At 40.4% G+C, this 19,174-nt stretch overlaps 1 protein-coding gene across 1 annotated transcript in view; it reads right to left on the reverse strand.

The window, feature by feature from the left end:
• Positions 1–19,174, reverse strand: part of tcerg1l (transcription elongation regulator 1 like) — a 71,826-nt gene that overhangs the window by 5,902 nt on the left and 46,750 nt on the right. The window contains exons 5-12 of the mRNA XM_050060206.1: positions 18,563–18,571; positions 10,230–10,366; positions 7,625–7,693; positions 7,420–7,498; positions 5,252–5,337; positions 4,555–4,637; positions 755–906; positions 184–265 (exon numbers count right to left, since the gene is read on the reverse strand). Coding sequence (XP_049916163.1) covers positions 184–265; positions 755–906; positions 4,555–4,637; positions 5,252–5,337; positions 7,420–7,498; positions 7,625–7,693; positions 10,230–10,366; positions 18,563–18,571 — 697 coding nt within the window. The remainder of the gene's footprint in view (positions 1–183; positions 266–754; positions 907–4,554; positions 4,638–5,251; positions 5,338–7,419; positions 7,499–7,624; positions 7,694–10,229; positions 10,367–18,562; positions 18,572–19,174) is intronic.

Here is a 19,174-nt window from a genome sequence, read left to right on the forward strand (position 1 = left end):
ACAGACAGACACACAGACAGACAGACGGACAGAAAGACACACAGACAGACATACAGACAGACAGACAGACAGACAGACAGGTGTTATCTGAGAGAATTTTGAACTCATCATGTAACCAATGAAATCCCTCGATGAAGATGACATCAGCAGGTCAGCAGGTCTGATTGGCTGTGTCAGACTCACCTGTTCCTCTTGGAGATGTGTTCATGATCATTATCTTCATCGTTTCCATGAAAACCAGGTGACTGACAGCTGGAGCTGCTGTCTGTCAGAAACACACAGACAGAGAGAGTTCATCAGAGAGGTGAGGTGTCAGACAGGTGAGATGACAGACAGGTGAGGTGACAGACAGTTGAGGTGACAGACAGGTGAGGTGTCAGACAAGTGAGATGACAGACAGGTGAGATGACAGACAGGTGAGGTGACAGACAGGTGAGATGACAGGTGAGACGACAGACAGGTGAGGTGTCAGGTGAGATAACAGACAGGTGAGATGACTTGTGAGATGAAAGACAGGTGAGATGTCAGACAAATGAGGTGACTGACAGGTGAGATGTCAGACAGGTGAGATGACAGACAGGTGATGTGACAGACAAATGAGGTGACAGACAAGTGAGATGAAAGACAGGTGAGGTGTCAGACAGGTGAGATGAAAGACAGGTGAGGTGACAGACAAATGAGGTGACAGAGAGGTGAGTTGTCAGACAGGTGAGATGAAAGACAGGTGAGGTGACAGACAGGTGAGGTGACAGACCGGCAGGTGTTGTCTTCTTCCTCTTGTGAGGTGGATCTTCGATGATGCTGCTGATGTCTCGACCAATCAGCTCCCCCGGTTTTTCCCAGACAGACAGGTGAATTGTGGGATTGAAGAAGAAGACCCGGTCGTCTCCGGTCCACACCACACACCTGAACACACACACACAGACAGAAACAGATCAGTCAGGCACCAAAGCATGCTGGGTAAATGGGGTCATGTGTAGATGGTCAACCCCCCGACACCAGGAGAACGTCTGACAGAAATACATGAAATGACCACGACCTCTTAACACCGCATTCCGTGGTGGCAGCACGTAATGGGTTGGAATTACATGCCGGTACCACAGAAACAATGCCAATGTAAAGTCAATTAGGATTCATTGTTGTGGTGGACACACGGATTCCCTGATTCAACGGCGTCCTGTATACACACAAAAACACCACACGTGTTCTTGATATTAAAACGGCAAATATATTCCTCTGTTATAATTTCCCACCAATAATAATAATAATAATAATAATAATAATAACAATAACATGATAGTCCGGCTGTACTAGATATTTGATATATTCAGTAGATTTACTTTTTTCCGACACTATTTGACAGCTCTACAACCGGAGTCCCAAAAACGCAGTTTCTAGAGAACTTGCTAAAATATCTTAAATTAACCATCATCCTTACTTTTCTTAACATAGTTCATCTAGGTGCAGTGTGTTCACTAGTTCAGCTTTACTACATATTAGATATATTCAGTAGATGTATTTTTTTACGAACCTATTTTACAACTCTATTTTACAAGCTGCAAAAAACCTACTGTCCTACAAACGCAGTTTCTAGCGTACTAGCTAAAATATCTAAAATTAGCCGACATCTTTACTTTTTCTTAACATAGTTCATCTAGGTGCAGTGTCATTACTAGTTCGGCTTTACTAGACATTAGATATATTCAGCAGATGTATTTTTTTACGAACCTATTTTACAACTCTATTTTACAAGCTGCAAAAAACCTACCGTCCCAAAAACGCAGTTTCTAGCGTACTAGCTAAGATATCTAAAATTAGCCGACATCTTTACTTTTTCTTACCATAGTTCATCTAGGTGCAGTGTCATTACTAGTTCGGCTTTACTAGATATTAGATATACTGGGTAGATATAGCCTATCTTTTTACAACCCTATTTAGAACCCTACTTTGCAAATCAGAAGAACTACAACTATGTTGCTGATATGTATCAAGCTGCATGGCGCGGCCCCAGGGAATTGTAGTTTTTAAAAAATGTAAGTGTTTTTCCTAGATTTGGAAGTTGTAAATACTGAATTGAGAGTACACTGTGGACTTTAAGGGGATGGTAAACACACTTGTGTAATCAGATTTTAAATATCTAATTTCTAAATGGGTGAAAATTAATTTCATCCATATTTTACCCATATCTGACAGCACCCCCAGTTGTTGACTACACTCACATGATAGTTGAGGTCAAGAACTCTCTATAACAGTTGGTCTCATGTCTGTACCCCCTTTCGTTGCTGAGTTATATGCCTGCAAACATGCACAGAGGTCAAGGTTCAAAGGTCAATGGCTCAAAGCAGGAGCCATGTAGAATCATCATACTGACATATGTTACTCTCCAGGTTGAGACCTTTCCAATGATGTATTTGGTTTAGCTCTACGACAAAGTTTAGATTTTTTCATTTTTTGGACACAAGCCATGCCAGGTGTAGTTTCAGAGAGCACTTTGAAGGCCCAGTGTATAAAATGAGTTTTGTTTGTTTCTTTGCTTGTTTGTTTCTTTTTTACTGTAGATAGTTACTAACATGAGTCATCCTCAGACAATACAATACTACTAAAAAGTAAACCAATAATAACAATAATGAAATAAGCAAAAAATAATATTAAAATTATATAGAAATTTTAAAATCTATTTACAGAGTGGAATGGTAGCCTAATAGATAACTTAAATAGAATATTATTTATTATTGTTTAGACACTTTATTATTGCTTAGATACTATTTAGCCTATTGTATTTACTTTTAGCATGCTCTACTTTTATCTACTGTGGGCTTTATGTTTTAACTTATTTAATAACGAATGTATTTTATGTTATTTATCATAGTTTGGTTCTTAACTCCAGTGTTTCTTCAGTGGGAGCCGTGTGCGCCGGGGGGTGGGGGGGGGGCGGCCGGTGGTTCTGTGGCGCTGGCTTGGGGTCCGCTCTCCCCTGGTGGAGTGGAGGGTGGCCGGGTTACCGGGGGCGGACGGCTCCATGTGATGGTGTTTCCCAGGGCTGCCCCTGACCAAATTGGGGCCCTAAGCGAAATTTTATTTGGAGGCCCCCATCCCAAATGTATCATAGGTACAAAATGACCGTACAACTTGCCATTTAACTTGACAACCTTTATTGGCAATAACAAATGTACTGTACAGTAGTTTGGCTGTATGAGTCAAATAAAATAAAAAATTCAACCTGAAATAAATAAATAAACAAATCTGAGTCACAAATAGCCAACAATTACTCATCAAAAGAAAGTAACTTCCACCACCTCAATTCCTCACCCTTGATTAAACACTGAAAATAAAATAAAAGAGGGAGACAGGTTTTTCCTATTTAATTTTATTTTGTTATATTTCTGCCTCTCCCCTCTCTGGGAGCATCCGACCTCCCGGCCCCGCACATACCCCTGAGGCTTGGGTCTCCCCCTCCGTGGAGCCCGCCCGCCCTCCTGTCCCCGCACATACTCCTGAGGCTCTTCTGGACGACATGTCGACAACTCTTCACCTGCTGCAGCTCTGCAAGTGCCTGCCAGCGCACCCCTCTTATTGTTCAGATGTCGAGTGCTGTCAATCATTGCAGCGACGCATGGGCGGTCAGGTCTCTTCTCTCCTTCCTCGAGCTGATTCTACGCGCGCCTCACGGTAGCGCATGTGCGCATCCATTGCGCATATGCGCAAATGCATCCCCTCGCGCAAAATGTGGCCCCCCATGGAAGATGAGGCCCTACGCACAGCGCGTGTTCTGCGTTTAGGGAGGGGCGGCCCTGGTGTTTCCTCTCTGGTTCTTCCATGCTCAGCCTTATTTTTTTCTTCTTATTTATTTATCCATGCTCAGCCTTATTTTTTTCTTCTTATTTATTTATTTATTAGTGGCGTTTGGATTCGGTTACGACAGACGGACGGCAATCTGAAATGGAATGAAGCCCACAGACGGCAGACAGTAGCTACAAAACAGTAGTGGAACGGGCCCCATCTGCCCACAGCACAATGCTCTTAAAGCTCTATGCTATCAAAAGCTGGCAAAATACATTTATTTTATTTTATAGCCTTGACATTAACCTGTCATATTGTTGAGTTATCAAGGACACTTCCGTGTTTTTGTGTGTATACAGGAATGTTAAAGATATCACTGAGGAAAACGAGGTTGATGTGACGTTGTTGAATCAGAGAATCCATGTGTCCACCACGACAATGGATCCTAATTGACTTTACAATTGCATTGTTTCCGTGGTGGCAGCACATACTTTTAACCCATTACGTGCTGCCACCACGGAATGCGGTGTTAAGAGGTCGTGGTCATTTCACGTATTTCTGTGAGATCAGGACACGACAACCAAACACTGACGCTGTGACGGTCTGCAGCTGTTCACGGTCGTCATGACAACACCGCCGAGACGAGTTAAAGCTTCACATCAGAAACACTGAGAGGAGCTGGTTTTCAAAATGACTTCATAATGACATCATCAGTTAACATCAATCATCAATAACAGTTAACTCTGTGTGTGTGTCTAACAGAGCAGCAGTTACCATGGTGACCCTGGGACAGGTGTGGAGGCGACAGGAAGTTTTTCTTTTCTTCCTTCTTCACTTCCCTCCTTTTCCTCCTCCTCCTCGTCTCCCTCCTCTCCTNCACACACACACACACACACACACACACAGTGAATCATCATAAATCATCACAGTGTATCAGACGGATCAGTCATCAGGCCAAACGGACCAGTCCCTGCCTTCTGATTGACTGTAAACCAGGAAATGTGATAAATCCACACGAGACGACATGGACGCTCCTATTGGCTCGAGTCAGGTGTCAATCAAAAGGTCAGAGTTCAGCCGCCATTTTGGTTCCAAGGTGTTTTTGTTTTCCAAGATTTTTTTTCTGAGGATGTAAAAATATTTCGCTGGACTCAGACAGATCTTTAGGAGCGTCAGAGCGTCGAGGTTCTGTTGGAATATATTGGTCTGTGGATTACAATCAGATGTCCCACGTGAGTTACACCTGGCGGTCTGACAGACGTGTTTTTGAACCTGCTGTGATGGACGTCTCTGACACGGTTCGTATTCTGTGACGAGCGTTGCTTTCTAACGATATGTTGTATTAGTGCACCGCTTCAACACTGCAGTTGTTTCATCATCATCAGATGAAACAGCCGGAGGCCGCAGATGGGCCGTCATAAATCTAGCTCCGCCTCCAGCAGTGAGTTAAGTTTTAATCAGAGAAGTTCACCTGCTTGTTGTCATCCATCGCTCTCTCCGTCCTCAGCAGCAGCGCTCCTCCATAAGAAACTTTACCTCCACTCATCCCTCGCTTCTCTGACGGACACAGAGAATAAACTTTATGTGAACTGCTGTGAGAAACAAAACAAACTGACACCAGACAGTTATTGATTACATGTAAATGAGTCCAACAGTTATCAATCAGTCACTGACCAGAGGGACTGAACTACACCTTCGTCATCATTATCATCATCATCATCATCACTGGAGACTAAACCTCAAACAACAACTCTGAGACCTGAACAGAAGGCCAGACAGGACATTAGCAGCACATGTTTATCCCTCTGTACGGCAGAAAACAAAAACATCATTGACTAATAAATTGATCAATAAACTGACAGATGTCAGACCAGGACGGATCAAAGAGTTAAAGACTCATGTTGGACTCTCTAACCTGTGAGGTGGATGCTGGTGTGTCATGTGACTGTTTGTAGTTATTGATCTGTTCATCAATCAGAGATCATAAGCGAGCTGAGTCCACCTCCGTGCTGCCTCATTCTTCCATTAAACACAAACAGGAAACCCTGATCATCCTTCTCCCAACAGCAGTTAGCAGCCTGTTAGCTCGGCCGCTAATTAACAGGAAGTTTACAGAGTTAAATGAGCATCGACCCCTGATGACTGACTGCAGACCTGCTGCAGGAGCAGACATTACTGAACCTGGATAAGTACAGATGTTTGTCCTGCTTCAGACTCCGCACGCTCGGAGGTCTGATGTTGATTAGTGGTTTGAAGATAAAACTTTACGACAGATCTCAGTGTAGTTTCACTTCACCTCTGATCACAGTGAATTTGCTGAGATCAGCTGATCACAGCGGGAAATGTTTCTGTTTTAGTCTGAATGTTGATCCACAGTCACACATCGAGTCAGTGTCCAACAAACATACATAAAAACAAACAAACAAACACAGCTAGAAAAAAGAAATGCATGGAGTGCTGCAGGGGTCTTCAAAAAGTGTGGTCAAACTCTGGTGCACTTCATAGACCTTCATCAGGGCATTTACAAAGGGCTGTCAGGCTACTTCCTTTATAGGTTCAGTCACATGACCACAAAGTTCAAAGGGTGAACACAAGTCACTATCTCTATAGAAGGAACCCACATAAGTACAGTACAATCAAAAAACAAAAACACATCTGATTACCAATATAAGCAATAATCCTAAAAACAAGACATTGAGAGAAAAGGAGTAAAATCCAACTCTCTATTTAGTCCTGGATTCTCTTTGTAAGAGTTTTTTTTAACCTGTCTCCTCCCCTGATTGATCTGGCAATATGTTCAATGCCTATGATTATCAAAGAATAGCTGCTGCCATGCTGAGCTTCTTTGTAGTGCAGGGCCATGGGATATGGTGGGTTACCAGTTTTTATAGCTTGTTTGTGTTCAGATAGTCTCACATTTAAAAAAACACAGCTCTTTGTCACTTTTATGAAAAGTTTCTGTGAGAATAAAATTCTGCATCTGAAACAGAATGAAGTGATAAAATGTGACAGATGAGGAGAATCCTGCGGCTAACGTTGCTCCTCCCTGAGAAGAAGAGACGTTGTGACAGCAGACACATGGTCATGTGACTGTGATGTCAGAAACCATCTGTGACTGAACCATGAATTCAGATCAGACTCAGTTTAACTCTGCAGAAAAACAGAACTCAAACTTGACACGACATCATCCGACAAACTGACAACTCTGCAGCTCCGCTTCTGTTTATAATGAAAAAGTAGTTCAGATGAGTTTATATCATCTTCACTGAGATTTAACCTGTAAAGGATTAAATTCAGTCTCAGAACCCATCGGCCACTGACAACCATTTAGTCTGATTTTATCTTACAAAAAAAAAAAGCAGAGGTGAGCAGCGGGCTACAGGAGTCTGGTAAACACAGATTTGACAACCTCTCTGATTTCTGGGCTTTAACTGGCGCTGACTATGACATCACATGATGACATTGATCAGACATCACACAGATCCCTCTGCAGACACTTAAGGCATTATACTATCTTTAAAAATGCAGAAGAACTCCTGAACTCCTGAAGACATACTGACATTGAAACATCACCAGAGTTCAACTTTTCAGAGTTTGAACAAATGAACATGACGAAACTATCACGGAAAAAAGTCTTACTGTGTCTGAGGTTTGTCAGCAGAGTGAATCTGGAAGAAAACCGTGAAGAGAAGAATGAAGGATGGACTTCATTCAGCACCTGAAATAGGACAGGAAACACTGAATAAGGTAAGGATAGGGACAAACAGATGACAGGCAGGCAGGCAGACAGACAGACCAGCAGACAGACAGACAGACAGACAGACAGACAGACAGACAGACAAACCTGAAAAGGTAACACAGGCCACCTATTAATGCAGAGCTGAGCAGGAGAGACAGGTCCAAAGACACAATGCTGTAAAACAGAGACAGACGAAGGTTTCACATCTTTGTGTCAACATGTTACCATTATTTCTACTGTTTCTACTGTACATCTTCTACTGTAGAGTCACTGTTCATCTTCTATTGTAGAGTCACTGTACATCTTCTACTGTAGAGACACTGTACACCTTCTACTGTAGAGTCACTGTACACCTTCGACTGTAGAGTCAATGTTCATCTTCTACTGTAGAGTCACTGTACATCTTCTACTGTAGAGTCACTGCACATCTTGTACTGTAGAGTCAATGCACACCTTCTACTGTAGTCACTGTACACCTTCTACTGTAGAGTCACTGTACATCTTCTACTGTAGAGTCACTGTACACCTTCTACTGTAGAGTCAACGTTCATCTTCTACTGTAGAGTCACTGTACATCTTCTACTGTAGAGTCACTGCACATCTTGTACTGTAGAGTCAATGTACACCTTCTACTGTAGTCACTGTACACCTTCTACTGTAGAGTCACTGTACATCTACTGTAGAGTCACTGTACATCTTCTACTATAGAGTCACTGTACATCTACTGTAGAGTCACTGTACATCTTCTACTGTAGAGTCACTGCACATCTTCTACTGTAGAGTCACTGTACACCTTCTACTGTAGAGTCACTGTACATCTTCTACTGTAGAGTCACTGCACATCTTCTACTGTAGAGTCAATGTACACCTTCTACTGTAGAGTCACTGCACATCTTCTACTGTAGAGTCATTGTACACCTTCTACTGTAGAGTCACTGCACACCTTCTACTGTAGCGTCACTGCACATCTTCTACTGTAGAGTCACTGCACATCTACTGTAGAGTCACTTCACATCTTCTACTGTAGAGTCATTGTACATCTTCTACTGTAGAGTCACTGTTCATCTTCTACTGTATAGTCATTGTTCATCTTCTACTGTAGAGTCATTGTTCATCTTCTACTGTAGAGTCATTGTTCATCTTCTACTGTAGAGTCACTGTTCATCTTCTACTATAGAGTCAATGTACATCTTCTACTGTAGAGTCACTGTTCATCTTCTACTGTAGAGTCACTGTTCATCTTCTACTGTTGAGTCACTATTAATCTTCTACTGTAGAGTCACTGTACATCTACTGTAGAGTCACTGTACACCTTCTACTGTAGAGTCACTGCACACCTTCTACTGTAGAGTCACTGTACATCTTCTACTGTAGAGTCACTGTTCATCTTCTACTGTAGAGTCACTGCACATCTTCTACTGTAGAGTCATTGTACACCTTCTACTGTAGAGTCACTGTACACCTTCTACTGTAGAGTCACTGCACACCTACTTAGAGTCACTGCACATCTTCTACTGTATAGTCATTGTACACCTTCTACTGTAGAGTCACTGCACATCTTCTACTGTAGAGTCACTGCACATCTACTGTAGAGTCACTTCACATCTTCTACTGTAGAGTCACTGTACATCTTCTTCTGTAGAGTCACTGCACACCTACTGTAGAGTCACTTCACATCTTCTACTGTAGAGTCACTGTACATCTTCTACTGTAGAGTCACTGTACATCTTCTTCTGTAGAGTCACTGCACATCTTCTACTGTAGAGTCACTGTTCATCTTCTACTGTAGAGTCACTGCACATCTACTGTAGAGTCACTTCACATCTTCTACTGTAGAGTCACTGTACATGTTCTGTAGAATCACTGCACATCTTCTACTGTAGAGTCACTGTACATCTTCTACTGTAGAGTCATTGTTCATCTTCTACTGTAGAGTCACTGTACATCTTCTACTCTAGAGTCACTGTACATCTTCTACTGTAGAGTCACTGTACTTCTTCTACTGTAGAGTCACTGCACACCTTCTACTTTAGAGTCACTGTACATCTTCTACTGTAGAGTCACTGCACACCTTCTACTGTAGAGTCACTGCACATCTTCTACTGTGGAGTCACTGTACATCTTCTACTGTAGAGTCATTGTTCATCTTCTACTGTAGAGTCACTGTACATCTTCTACTGTAGAGTCAATGTACACCTTCTACTGTAGAGTCACTGTACATCTTCTACTGTAGAGTCACTGTACACCTTCTACTGTAGAGTCACTGTACATCTACTGTAGAGTCACTGCACATCTTCTACTGTAGAGTCACCGTACATCTTCTACTGTAGAGTCACTGTACACCTTCTACTGTAGAGTCACTGCACATCTTCTACTGTAGAGTCATTGTACACCTTCTACTGTAGAGTCACTGTACATCTACTGTAGAGTCACTGTACACCTTCTACTGTAGAGTCACTGTACATCTTCTACTGTAGAGTCACTGTACACCTTCTACTGTAGAGTCACTGTACATCTACTGTAGAGTCACTGTACACCTTCTACTGTAGAGTCACTGTACATCTTCTACTGTAGAGTCACTGTACACCTTCTACTGTAGAGTCACTGTACATCTACTGTAGAGTCACTGTACACCTTCTACTGTAGAGTCACCGTTCATATAATCAAATAGAAACAGTTCCAGTTCTGGATGATTTCCATTTCTTTGTACCTCTGTTGTTGGAGACTGTCGTCTTTCCAAACTGATGATTGGTCGCGCCCATGCCCCCCTATGTCGTTGATTGGTCAGAATAATAGGCCACACCTCCTTTTCTTTTTGTATGTGAAGTCCTGCCCATTCAATGTAAGCTCCACCTACAGGATGACATCATAATGTCTGTGATTTGGAATCAGTCCTTGAAGTCAGATTTCAGTAAACATGTTCAACAAACTCTGAGCCTAATCCTGAACTCTGAGTTGACTTACCCTGAGATGGGAAATTCTGAGTATCCGGTTCCAGAACAGCTAATTCTAATTAGTTCAGTCAACTCTGAGTAGGTACACCTTGAGTTAAGCATGTGCACAACCACAATAAAAAGCCATCATCAATGGAGCCCTGATACCTCAATTCACCATGGCAACCAGAAAAAAAAGCAATCAACTTATGTTACACCTTTGGAATTGGAGGTGCTCATGAATGCCTACAGCAAATATGGGCATATATTTCGTAAAAAAAAGTAACACCGGTGCCAAGGAGAGAGAAGCAGCATGTGAAATTTAGCAAGCAGAATGGTGCCATGGTGATTGACTCAGAGTTTGACTTACCTCTCTTTCTGGAACTGAAAACCCAGAGTTTCCCTCATTTCAGGGTTAACATACTTGAGTTTTCACTAAACCCGCTTTCTGGAATACCCCTCAGATCTCTGAGTTGACTGAGCCTTAGCTGAGAAACTCTGAGTTTTTGATTCCAGAACAGCTGATCACAATCAGTTCAATCAATTCTGAGTATGTTCAGCCTGAGAGAAGCACGTTCACAGTGAGCACCAAAAGACATCATCAATGGACTACAGATAACATGATTTTCAATGGCAGAAAGTGGAGTTAAAAGCAGAAAGCCACTTATTTCATCCCAACTGAATCGGAGACTTTAATGATAGCGAATGAAGACATGAAAAAAAATCTATTACGTCAGCTGCAGCTAAACAGCGTGAGGTGTAATGGGAACAGACTGCAGAGCAAAGTAAATAGGTAATGTGAAGTGACGTTATGTAATGTGAGGTGGTAATGTGTCTAATATACAGAAAATATAGAAACATGTTTATATCTTCAGTCTTCATATATTTCAGTATATTTCAGCACATAAGAAAAACACACCAACTCGCGGCAACTCGAAATCAAATGTTGTTGATGATGTTGTACAGAGTGGTGAGAAGTTTTGCTTATACTTACTTCAATCTGTCAATATTAGGCTGAGGCTCATTGGATTGCTGTGAAATGAGTTCTGATTCACATAATCTCCTGTATTCTCAGATGGAGCTAGAGCTAGATTTATGTCCAGGGAAAACCACAACAAGGGTCCAAAGTCTTTTCAGAGCCAGAGACACTTTTCTTACGGACCGACAAACCGCTGTCTCTCTGATGTGTTCAGTGTCTCTGATGTTATAAAGAAAAGAATCAAAGGACAATGCATAAAATGTGCTGTGATGATAATATAAATCCAGGATGTGTAATATGTGATATATGTGGGTGGAACAGATTGTTAGATAAATGATAGAGTGTGAGGTCAAACAGTATCTTTCATATAGACACTCCTCCAGGGAGACATCCAAACAGGCTCTAATCACCTTCTCCTTACACAACAGCCTCTGCATACACTGGGCCTCAACCTCCACCACTTCATTCACTAAAGGACACGCCATGTTTCTACTTCCTGCTACACGCTCAGCCTCAGGCTGAGATGAAGCAAACCTGTGACTCAGCAGCTACGTTAGAAGAGTATGTTGCCATAGTAACTCACTCAGGGTTACACTGAGCTGGCTTTGTGAAACAGAAAACTCAGTTTTATCTCAGGCTGAACAAACTCTGAGTTTTCATTAATTGTGCTTTCAGAGACAGGGCCCTGATCTGATAGCCTATCTCAGATTAAGTTTGTCAATGTAAAATGATTTTGTTTTTTATTATGTTTCTCATCTTTCGGTTTAAATGAAGATCTGATCTGATTAAATCTGCTGATGGATGAAATGTTCGGGTGTTTACGTTTTTTCTCATCCAGCTCTTGTTTCAGAGGGTTAGGGTTACATTTGTCACTTCCTGTCTTCAGTGTTTACGTTTGTCACTTCCTGTTTTTAGTGTTTACATTTGTCACTTCCTGTCTTCAGGGTTTACATCTGTCACTTCCTGTCTTCAGTGTTTAAACCTCTCTAACTCTGCTCGGAAGCCCATGTCCGCGCTCCCTCCCTCCTCTGTTAAATTGTATCTCCCAGGCGCACTACGTCATCAAACCATGTGATGTTTGGTATTGCCAGATTGGCATCGTTGTTCTTTTACTTCTTATGGATGTTTTTTCCCCCCCCCCCCTTTATTGAAAAACACAAATCAAACAAACATAGACGCCAGGGGGTGACATACATTCAGTGGCAAAAATTCAGAATATCATATTACATAAATACATTAAAAAGAGCATATAAATCCAAGGTTTTAATGGCTTTCGCATTTGTGGAGTGTCTAATGGTCCTAATATATTGCTTGACTTCATTTTCAAAAATGCAAAAGAGTGGTTTCTGATTAGTATATCCACATTTATGAATAAACCATTTAGCCAGTAGTATAATAAGGTTAATAATATAAAATTGTTTTTTTTTCACAGATGGATAGTCAATAAAGCCAAACAATATATGTTCAAAGCAAAAGGAGAAATGTGGTTCTACACAAATACAAATCAAATTACAAATATGCTTCCATAATTTGGTAGAGAATGGGCAATTCCAAAATAAATGAAAAACATCTTCAGGGGATCCTTCACAAAAACAACAATTAGTATCGATATCTTTTTTGAAACGTTGAAGAAAAACTTTACATGGGTAGAATCTATGAATTACTTTAAATGATACTTCTTTCATTTTATTATTAATCAAGTATTTTGCAGGTAAAGTGCAAATCTTTTTCCAGTCGAGATTATTAACAAAGTTGTTCCAATAAGAAACCACATATGGAATTGATACAACATCTTTCTGAAACAATGCGCGTAAATGACGATTATTATTGCGTCTTGAGGAGAAACAAATCTCACCGATTTCATGTTTGGTTGGATCAATATATAATAAATTTAAATTCGGGTTCTGTCCTGCCGTACTTTTAAATAGCATAACAACTCCAGCAGGAATTGCATCTATAACAATATTAAATTCCCTAACGGGAATAATAATACTGTATTTCAAAATAAATTCTTGATATGTCAAAAGTGAGCCATTTGAATTAAACAACTGACCAACCAAAAGAATGTTATTAGAAAACCAGTGAGGGTAAAATATGGATTTGTTTCTGTATATAATGTCTTTATTGTTCCATAAGTAGTATCTATGCAGGGAGAAATTGTGTTTATAAATCAATGACCATGAGAGAAGCATCTGTTTATGAAAATTGGATAGTTTTGTGGGGAGTTTTTCGATATTATAATTACAAAATAAAAGGAAATTTAGGCCTCCTAATTTAGAAAAAATAAAATTTGGTATAAAGTTCCAAATTGAAAATGGGTTCTTAATGAAATGTTTTAGCCAATTTATTTTGAATGTATTATTTAAAGTGTAAAAGTCTAAAAAGTTAAGGCCACCCTTATCATATGAGTTCATTATTACTGATTTTTTGACATAGTGATTTTTGTTCCTCCATATAAAGTTAAAAAGCATTTTGTCAATATCGTTTGAAATCTTTTTGTTTACATCAAGGGATAGAGCAGCATATGTAAGGCGGGATATTCCCTCAGCTTTGGTCAGTAGAATTCTTCCTCTTAGTGATAAATCTCGCTGCAACCATTGGTTAAATTTTTTTTGTGTTTTGTCAATAGTTAAATCAAAATTCAAGTTGCACCTGGCCCCTCTATCTTTGGTGATAATGATACCGAGGTAAGTAATGGAGTCTTTTACAGGTATATTACAGACAGAAGGGATGTCACAATATTTGAGAGCAAAGAAGTTCACATTTCTTTATATTTAAGCAAAGTCCAGATGCAGCAGAGAAAGTATTTATCAAATCAATAGACAAAGGTATCTGAGAGAGAGCTTTTAAAAATAATGACGTATCATCAGCCAGCTGGCTGATGATAACTTCACTGTCTAACCCTAACCCTTCAATTGAGTACAAAGTAAAAAAAGATAAGGAGATATTGGACATCCCTGCCGGACCCCACGTTTAAGGAAGAATCGAGGAGAAGTACCAGTATGCAACTTGAATGAACAGTTTCCGTTAGTGTACATTGTTTTGACAGCACTGCTAAAATATGACCCAAAACCAAACTTTTCCAAGGCATGATAAATTAATTTATGTTTTATTGTGTCGAAAGCCTTGTAGAAATCTACGAAAAGAATGAAACTTTCATCAGGGCACAAATCTGAATAATCAATTAACTCCAGTACTAATCTGATATTGTTGGAAATATGTCTGTTTCTCATGAAGCTGGATTGAGTCTCATCAATTATGAAATCTAGAGCCGTTTTTATTCTTTTAGCAAATATCAATGCAAATTTTTTGTAATCATTATTTAGTAGGCATATTGGACGCCAATTGTCAATAAGAAGTAAATCTTTCTTTGGTTTCGGAATTAAAGTTATGAGGCCTTGGGTTAGGGTGGGAAGAAGAGATTCATTGTTAATACATTCTAAGAAGACACCAAGGAGGAAGGGTGCAAGCTGTTTAGAGAATGCCTTATAAAATTCTGAAGTGATACCATCAGTACCTGAAGACTTATTAAGCTTAAGGTGTTCTATAGCAAATGTAACTTCCTGTAGTGTTATCAGTTTGTCACATAAGTCTTTTAGATCAAGGTCAATTGATTTAGTTTCTGTAAGGGATCTCAAAAATTGACATGTAGATTCCTCATCATACTTTGATTCATATAATTTGGTATAAAAGTCTGAACAATATTTCGCTATTTTCTGAGGGTCATCTGTAATGTCTCCATCAATATTTAATTTTTGTATTGTGTTATGTTTAGCATAAAATTTTTCAAGTCGAAAAAAATAAGCAGTGTTCTGCTCCCCCTCCTCTAACCATCTTCTCCTGCTTCTAACAAAGGCCCCATCAGCCTTTAATTTGTAAATGTCATCTAATTTATTTTGCAGATTCATTAAATGTTGTAATTCATTTTCTGATAAATTACCAGGTGTTTTTTGTGATAATGATGTTATTTCTGTAATTATATTTTCTTCTTCAGCTTTTTTAGCTTTGGCTATCAAACTCCCATATGTTCTCAAAAATTTTGATAATTCGAATTTAAAAAGTTCCCAATTACAACAAAATTTCTTTTCTGATAAGGATTTATGCCAAAAACGATCAATTAAAGACTGGACTGTTTTAATCACTGCATCATGTTTTAGGATAGAGCTGTTCAGTTTCCAGTATGAACCTCTACGCTGAGTATTAGGATTTAAAAATATTTGTATTGAGATTGCTTTATGATCCGTTAATGGAGTCGTGAGGATATTGACATTAATAACATTGCTATCAAAACAATTAGACACCAACCAAAAATCTATGCGTGATGAACTAGCATGTGCTTTATTGCTCCAAGTATATGAACTCACATCTGGATTTTTTCCACTCCATATATCTACTAAGTTAAATTTATGCATGAATTGTATCAGATTGGAGGCCATATACAGTAATTGTTGGCTCGTGGAGGCCACCTATCGCGAAGACCATCTAGGGCGATATTTAGGTCCCCTCCCATTACTATCATTGTGTTGGGGTATTTAGAAAGCCAATGTAAGAAACGGAATTCTAAAACATCAAGCAGCATATCATTATCACACTTTGAATTGTACCCATACAAATTAACTAATAGAACAACAGTATCGTTGGTGTTGATGATCAAAATAGAGTAATAACCTTTAGGATCACCTTCAGAATGTAAATTGTCCCCATTGAAAGAGTTCCTCAAAATAGCAGTACCTGCTGCTCTTTCTGAGCCATGTGATAACCAGATATCGTTGCCCCACTGTGATTTCCATAACTGTGCATCGTTCTTAACTGAATGTGTCTCCTGAAAAAAGGAAAAGTCAGTTTTCTTTTGTTTTGCAAACAAAAACAAAGCTTTTCGTTTGATATTCTGTCTCAACCCCCTGGCATTAAGAGAAAAAACAGAAAAAGACAATGTAAAAAGAAGTACTAAGAACAAGTACTATAAACAGTAGAAAATTTAAAGTGCTTAAAGAACATAAGGCACCATCTCTATCCCTTACCGATAGAAAACAATGATAATACTGTTTGAATCAGTGTTAAACAATCTCCTCGTGAGGTAGATATCACCAGCAAAAAGTGGCGTCACAGACTTGGCTATTAAGTTGAAAAATAAGAATATAATAAAAAAACGGGGAGAAAAGTAAACAGTTCAACGTGTCTTTCACTTTTTCAATTATATAAAAAAAAGGAAAAAAATGCAAAATTGCACTCTTCTTTTTCCCCCATCACACCATCATAAGCCACAGTCTGTATCCTAATGTCCTGAGCTCAGTAGTATCTTTAGCAACCCTTAGCTGTCCTCTCAGAGGAAGACATGGAAAGTTTTTCAATGTGGAGTGCAAAAATAACAGTTAATGTGTCCACAGAGAACAATATAGGAAACTTGGAGGTGAAAAAATAATGAAAAATTATAGCAAGAAGAGCACCTCCTCCCATTCACATAACACTTTTTTTCTTTTCTCCTTCCAGCCACAGTCATAAAATACAAACTGCTTAGCGTCAATTTGACCTTAAAGCTGCATCTTCAGCAATAATTAATGGTCATTGTAGAGGAAATCAAAAACAATTTTAATGGGTAATTTTTAATGGGTAATGTACACCGGACAGTTCAAAATCTTTGGAGGCAGAAAGTAACAAAGAAAAAGCAAAAAACTGCAAAAATGTACCACCTCTCAGTCACTTAATAATAACAAAAAGAGTATTTTTTTCCTTTTGAATCTTCATTTGCAAAAAGAATCTCCATCTTCATCCCAGCTACAATCAACAAACAAAGATTGTATCATGTCACCTTGGTCTTGAGGCATATGTTTTCAGTAGTCCATCAGCTTGTCATCTTGGAGGAGGTCCCAGGGAGTTTCAGGAGTGGGAAGCAGCACCAGCGGATGATGTGTCCATCTGGGTCAGATTAAGTTGCTCTGGACGTACCTCCTTTCCCTCAATGATGACATGGGTACCTGCAAAATGTGCCTTCTTCCCTTCTTTCTTTGCAGCTTCAATCATGAGCCACAGCTTGTTTCGTGTCGCTTTGTCATCAGAAGTCAAATCTTTGGCGAACCTCAGCTTGTTGTTTTTAAGGTATTCGCTCTTTTTTGCCATCCTCCACGGAAGGTATCTTGTAGATCTGTTTGTAAAACGAATAATAGTCGTTCTGGGCCTGTTTGAGGTCCCCGGTATCGTCCTAGGCGATGGACAATGTCAATGTCATCTGTGATTTTTACTGAGAGGCAGGTACCACAGTACAGCAGATGTTGACAACCTTGGCTTTAATATCTTCTGCATTTCCCTCAGGGACACCATGGAGTCTGAGGTTCCATCTCCGTCCGTACCTTTCAGCTTCATTAAGCTTGAGTTGCAGATCTGCTATTTGTTGGTCATGCTTTTCATTGGCAGTTTTGACCACTTTCATATCAGTCTTTAATGACTCAACCTCTGCAAAGGCAAAATCAACAGATTTCTTCAGGGCCTCAATGCCGACTGCATTCCTGGTGATCATGCCCTCCAGGTTATCGGCTCGTTCATTAATTGCGGCAAGAATGTTGTTCTGTAAATCTGCAAGAGATATCTCAGCTTTCTGTTTTTTTTCCTTTGGTTTCACTGGCGTATCAGGAGCAGATTCTGGCAGAGGGATAAGGTTGGCATTTTGGCAACAAGCGTCAGTCCCAGAGACTGCATAATCGTGGTCAGCATCAACAGGGGTAACGGCGGCAGTTGAAATAGTAGCTGAAGAGCTCGCTTGTGTCATGTGAGCATTTAGAGGCACTCCAAAAATCATACCTTCTTTGTGGACAGGAGTTCTTTTATCTTTCCGTTTCGTTCCTTGTTCGTTTGGCATCATGTTCAGATGGAAAGTGACGCTCCACAAACACAGTAGCAACGTGTAGCTATTTTTAGCTTAGCCGTGCGAGGTTGGCTGCTATCCAGCCGGTAGAAAAGGCAGTTAACTTGATATTAGCTGGAGAACCGGAGTTTGAAATACTGTGAGATTGTTAACACATAGTTTGCATGTGTTTAAAGCATCATATGTGAAGTCGAAAGGTGATGTCAAGGGATAGAAATGTAAAACACTGCTCAGCCACGAAAACTTGCGTCTGTCTCGGTCGCCATCTTGACTCCCCCCCACTTCTTATGGATGTCGCACCAGAGCAGCCTAAACACACAGGGCTCTAGTTTCGCAGACCGGGCGCGGCGGGGGCGCAGCGCACCTGCGCTTTGCCAACTGGGTGTGGCCAGGCGGATTTTGTAAGTTTGGCACACCGTGCCCCCTGGCGCAGCTACTCCTCTTTCCCACCTCCGTCCCTCCTACCGGCGCAAGTCGGAAAGAGGGAGGAGAGAAGGCATGGAGTGGGTTTTACACACATCACACCAATCAAATGAGCCCCTCTCCTCGCCCTTAAATGCGCCGCACGAAGGCGTAATGAGAGTTTATTCAATTCGCCATGGCAGAAGAGCGCAGCAGCGTCAGGCGGCCAAACTTCTCCCAGGAGGAAACTGATGTTTTGGTCCGGGAGGTCTGCTTGCATTTCTCTCGTGCGCGCGTGCGCTCTCTCTTTCTCTCTCGCAGTCTCACTCTGTTTCTTCTCTTTTGACTTTTCTAAGATGACAGATGCTGAATATATACTCCCTATCTGATGCTGCGGCTGTTGTGGCTGGCTGAGAGGGATGTGAACTCATTAGTTTGCAGCTGTGTTAATCAAATCAGGTTCGGTTTCCATTTACGCGTGC

This window comes from Epinephelus moara, chromosome 13 (assembly GCF_006386435.1).
Source record: "Epinephelus moara isolate mb chromosome 13, YSFRI_EMoa_1.0, whole genome shotgun sequence".
NCBI classification, from domain to species: domain Eukaryota; kingdom Metazoa; phylum Chordata; class Actinopteri; order Perciformes; family Serranidae; genus Epinephelus; species Epinephelus moara.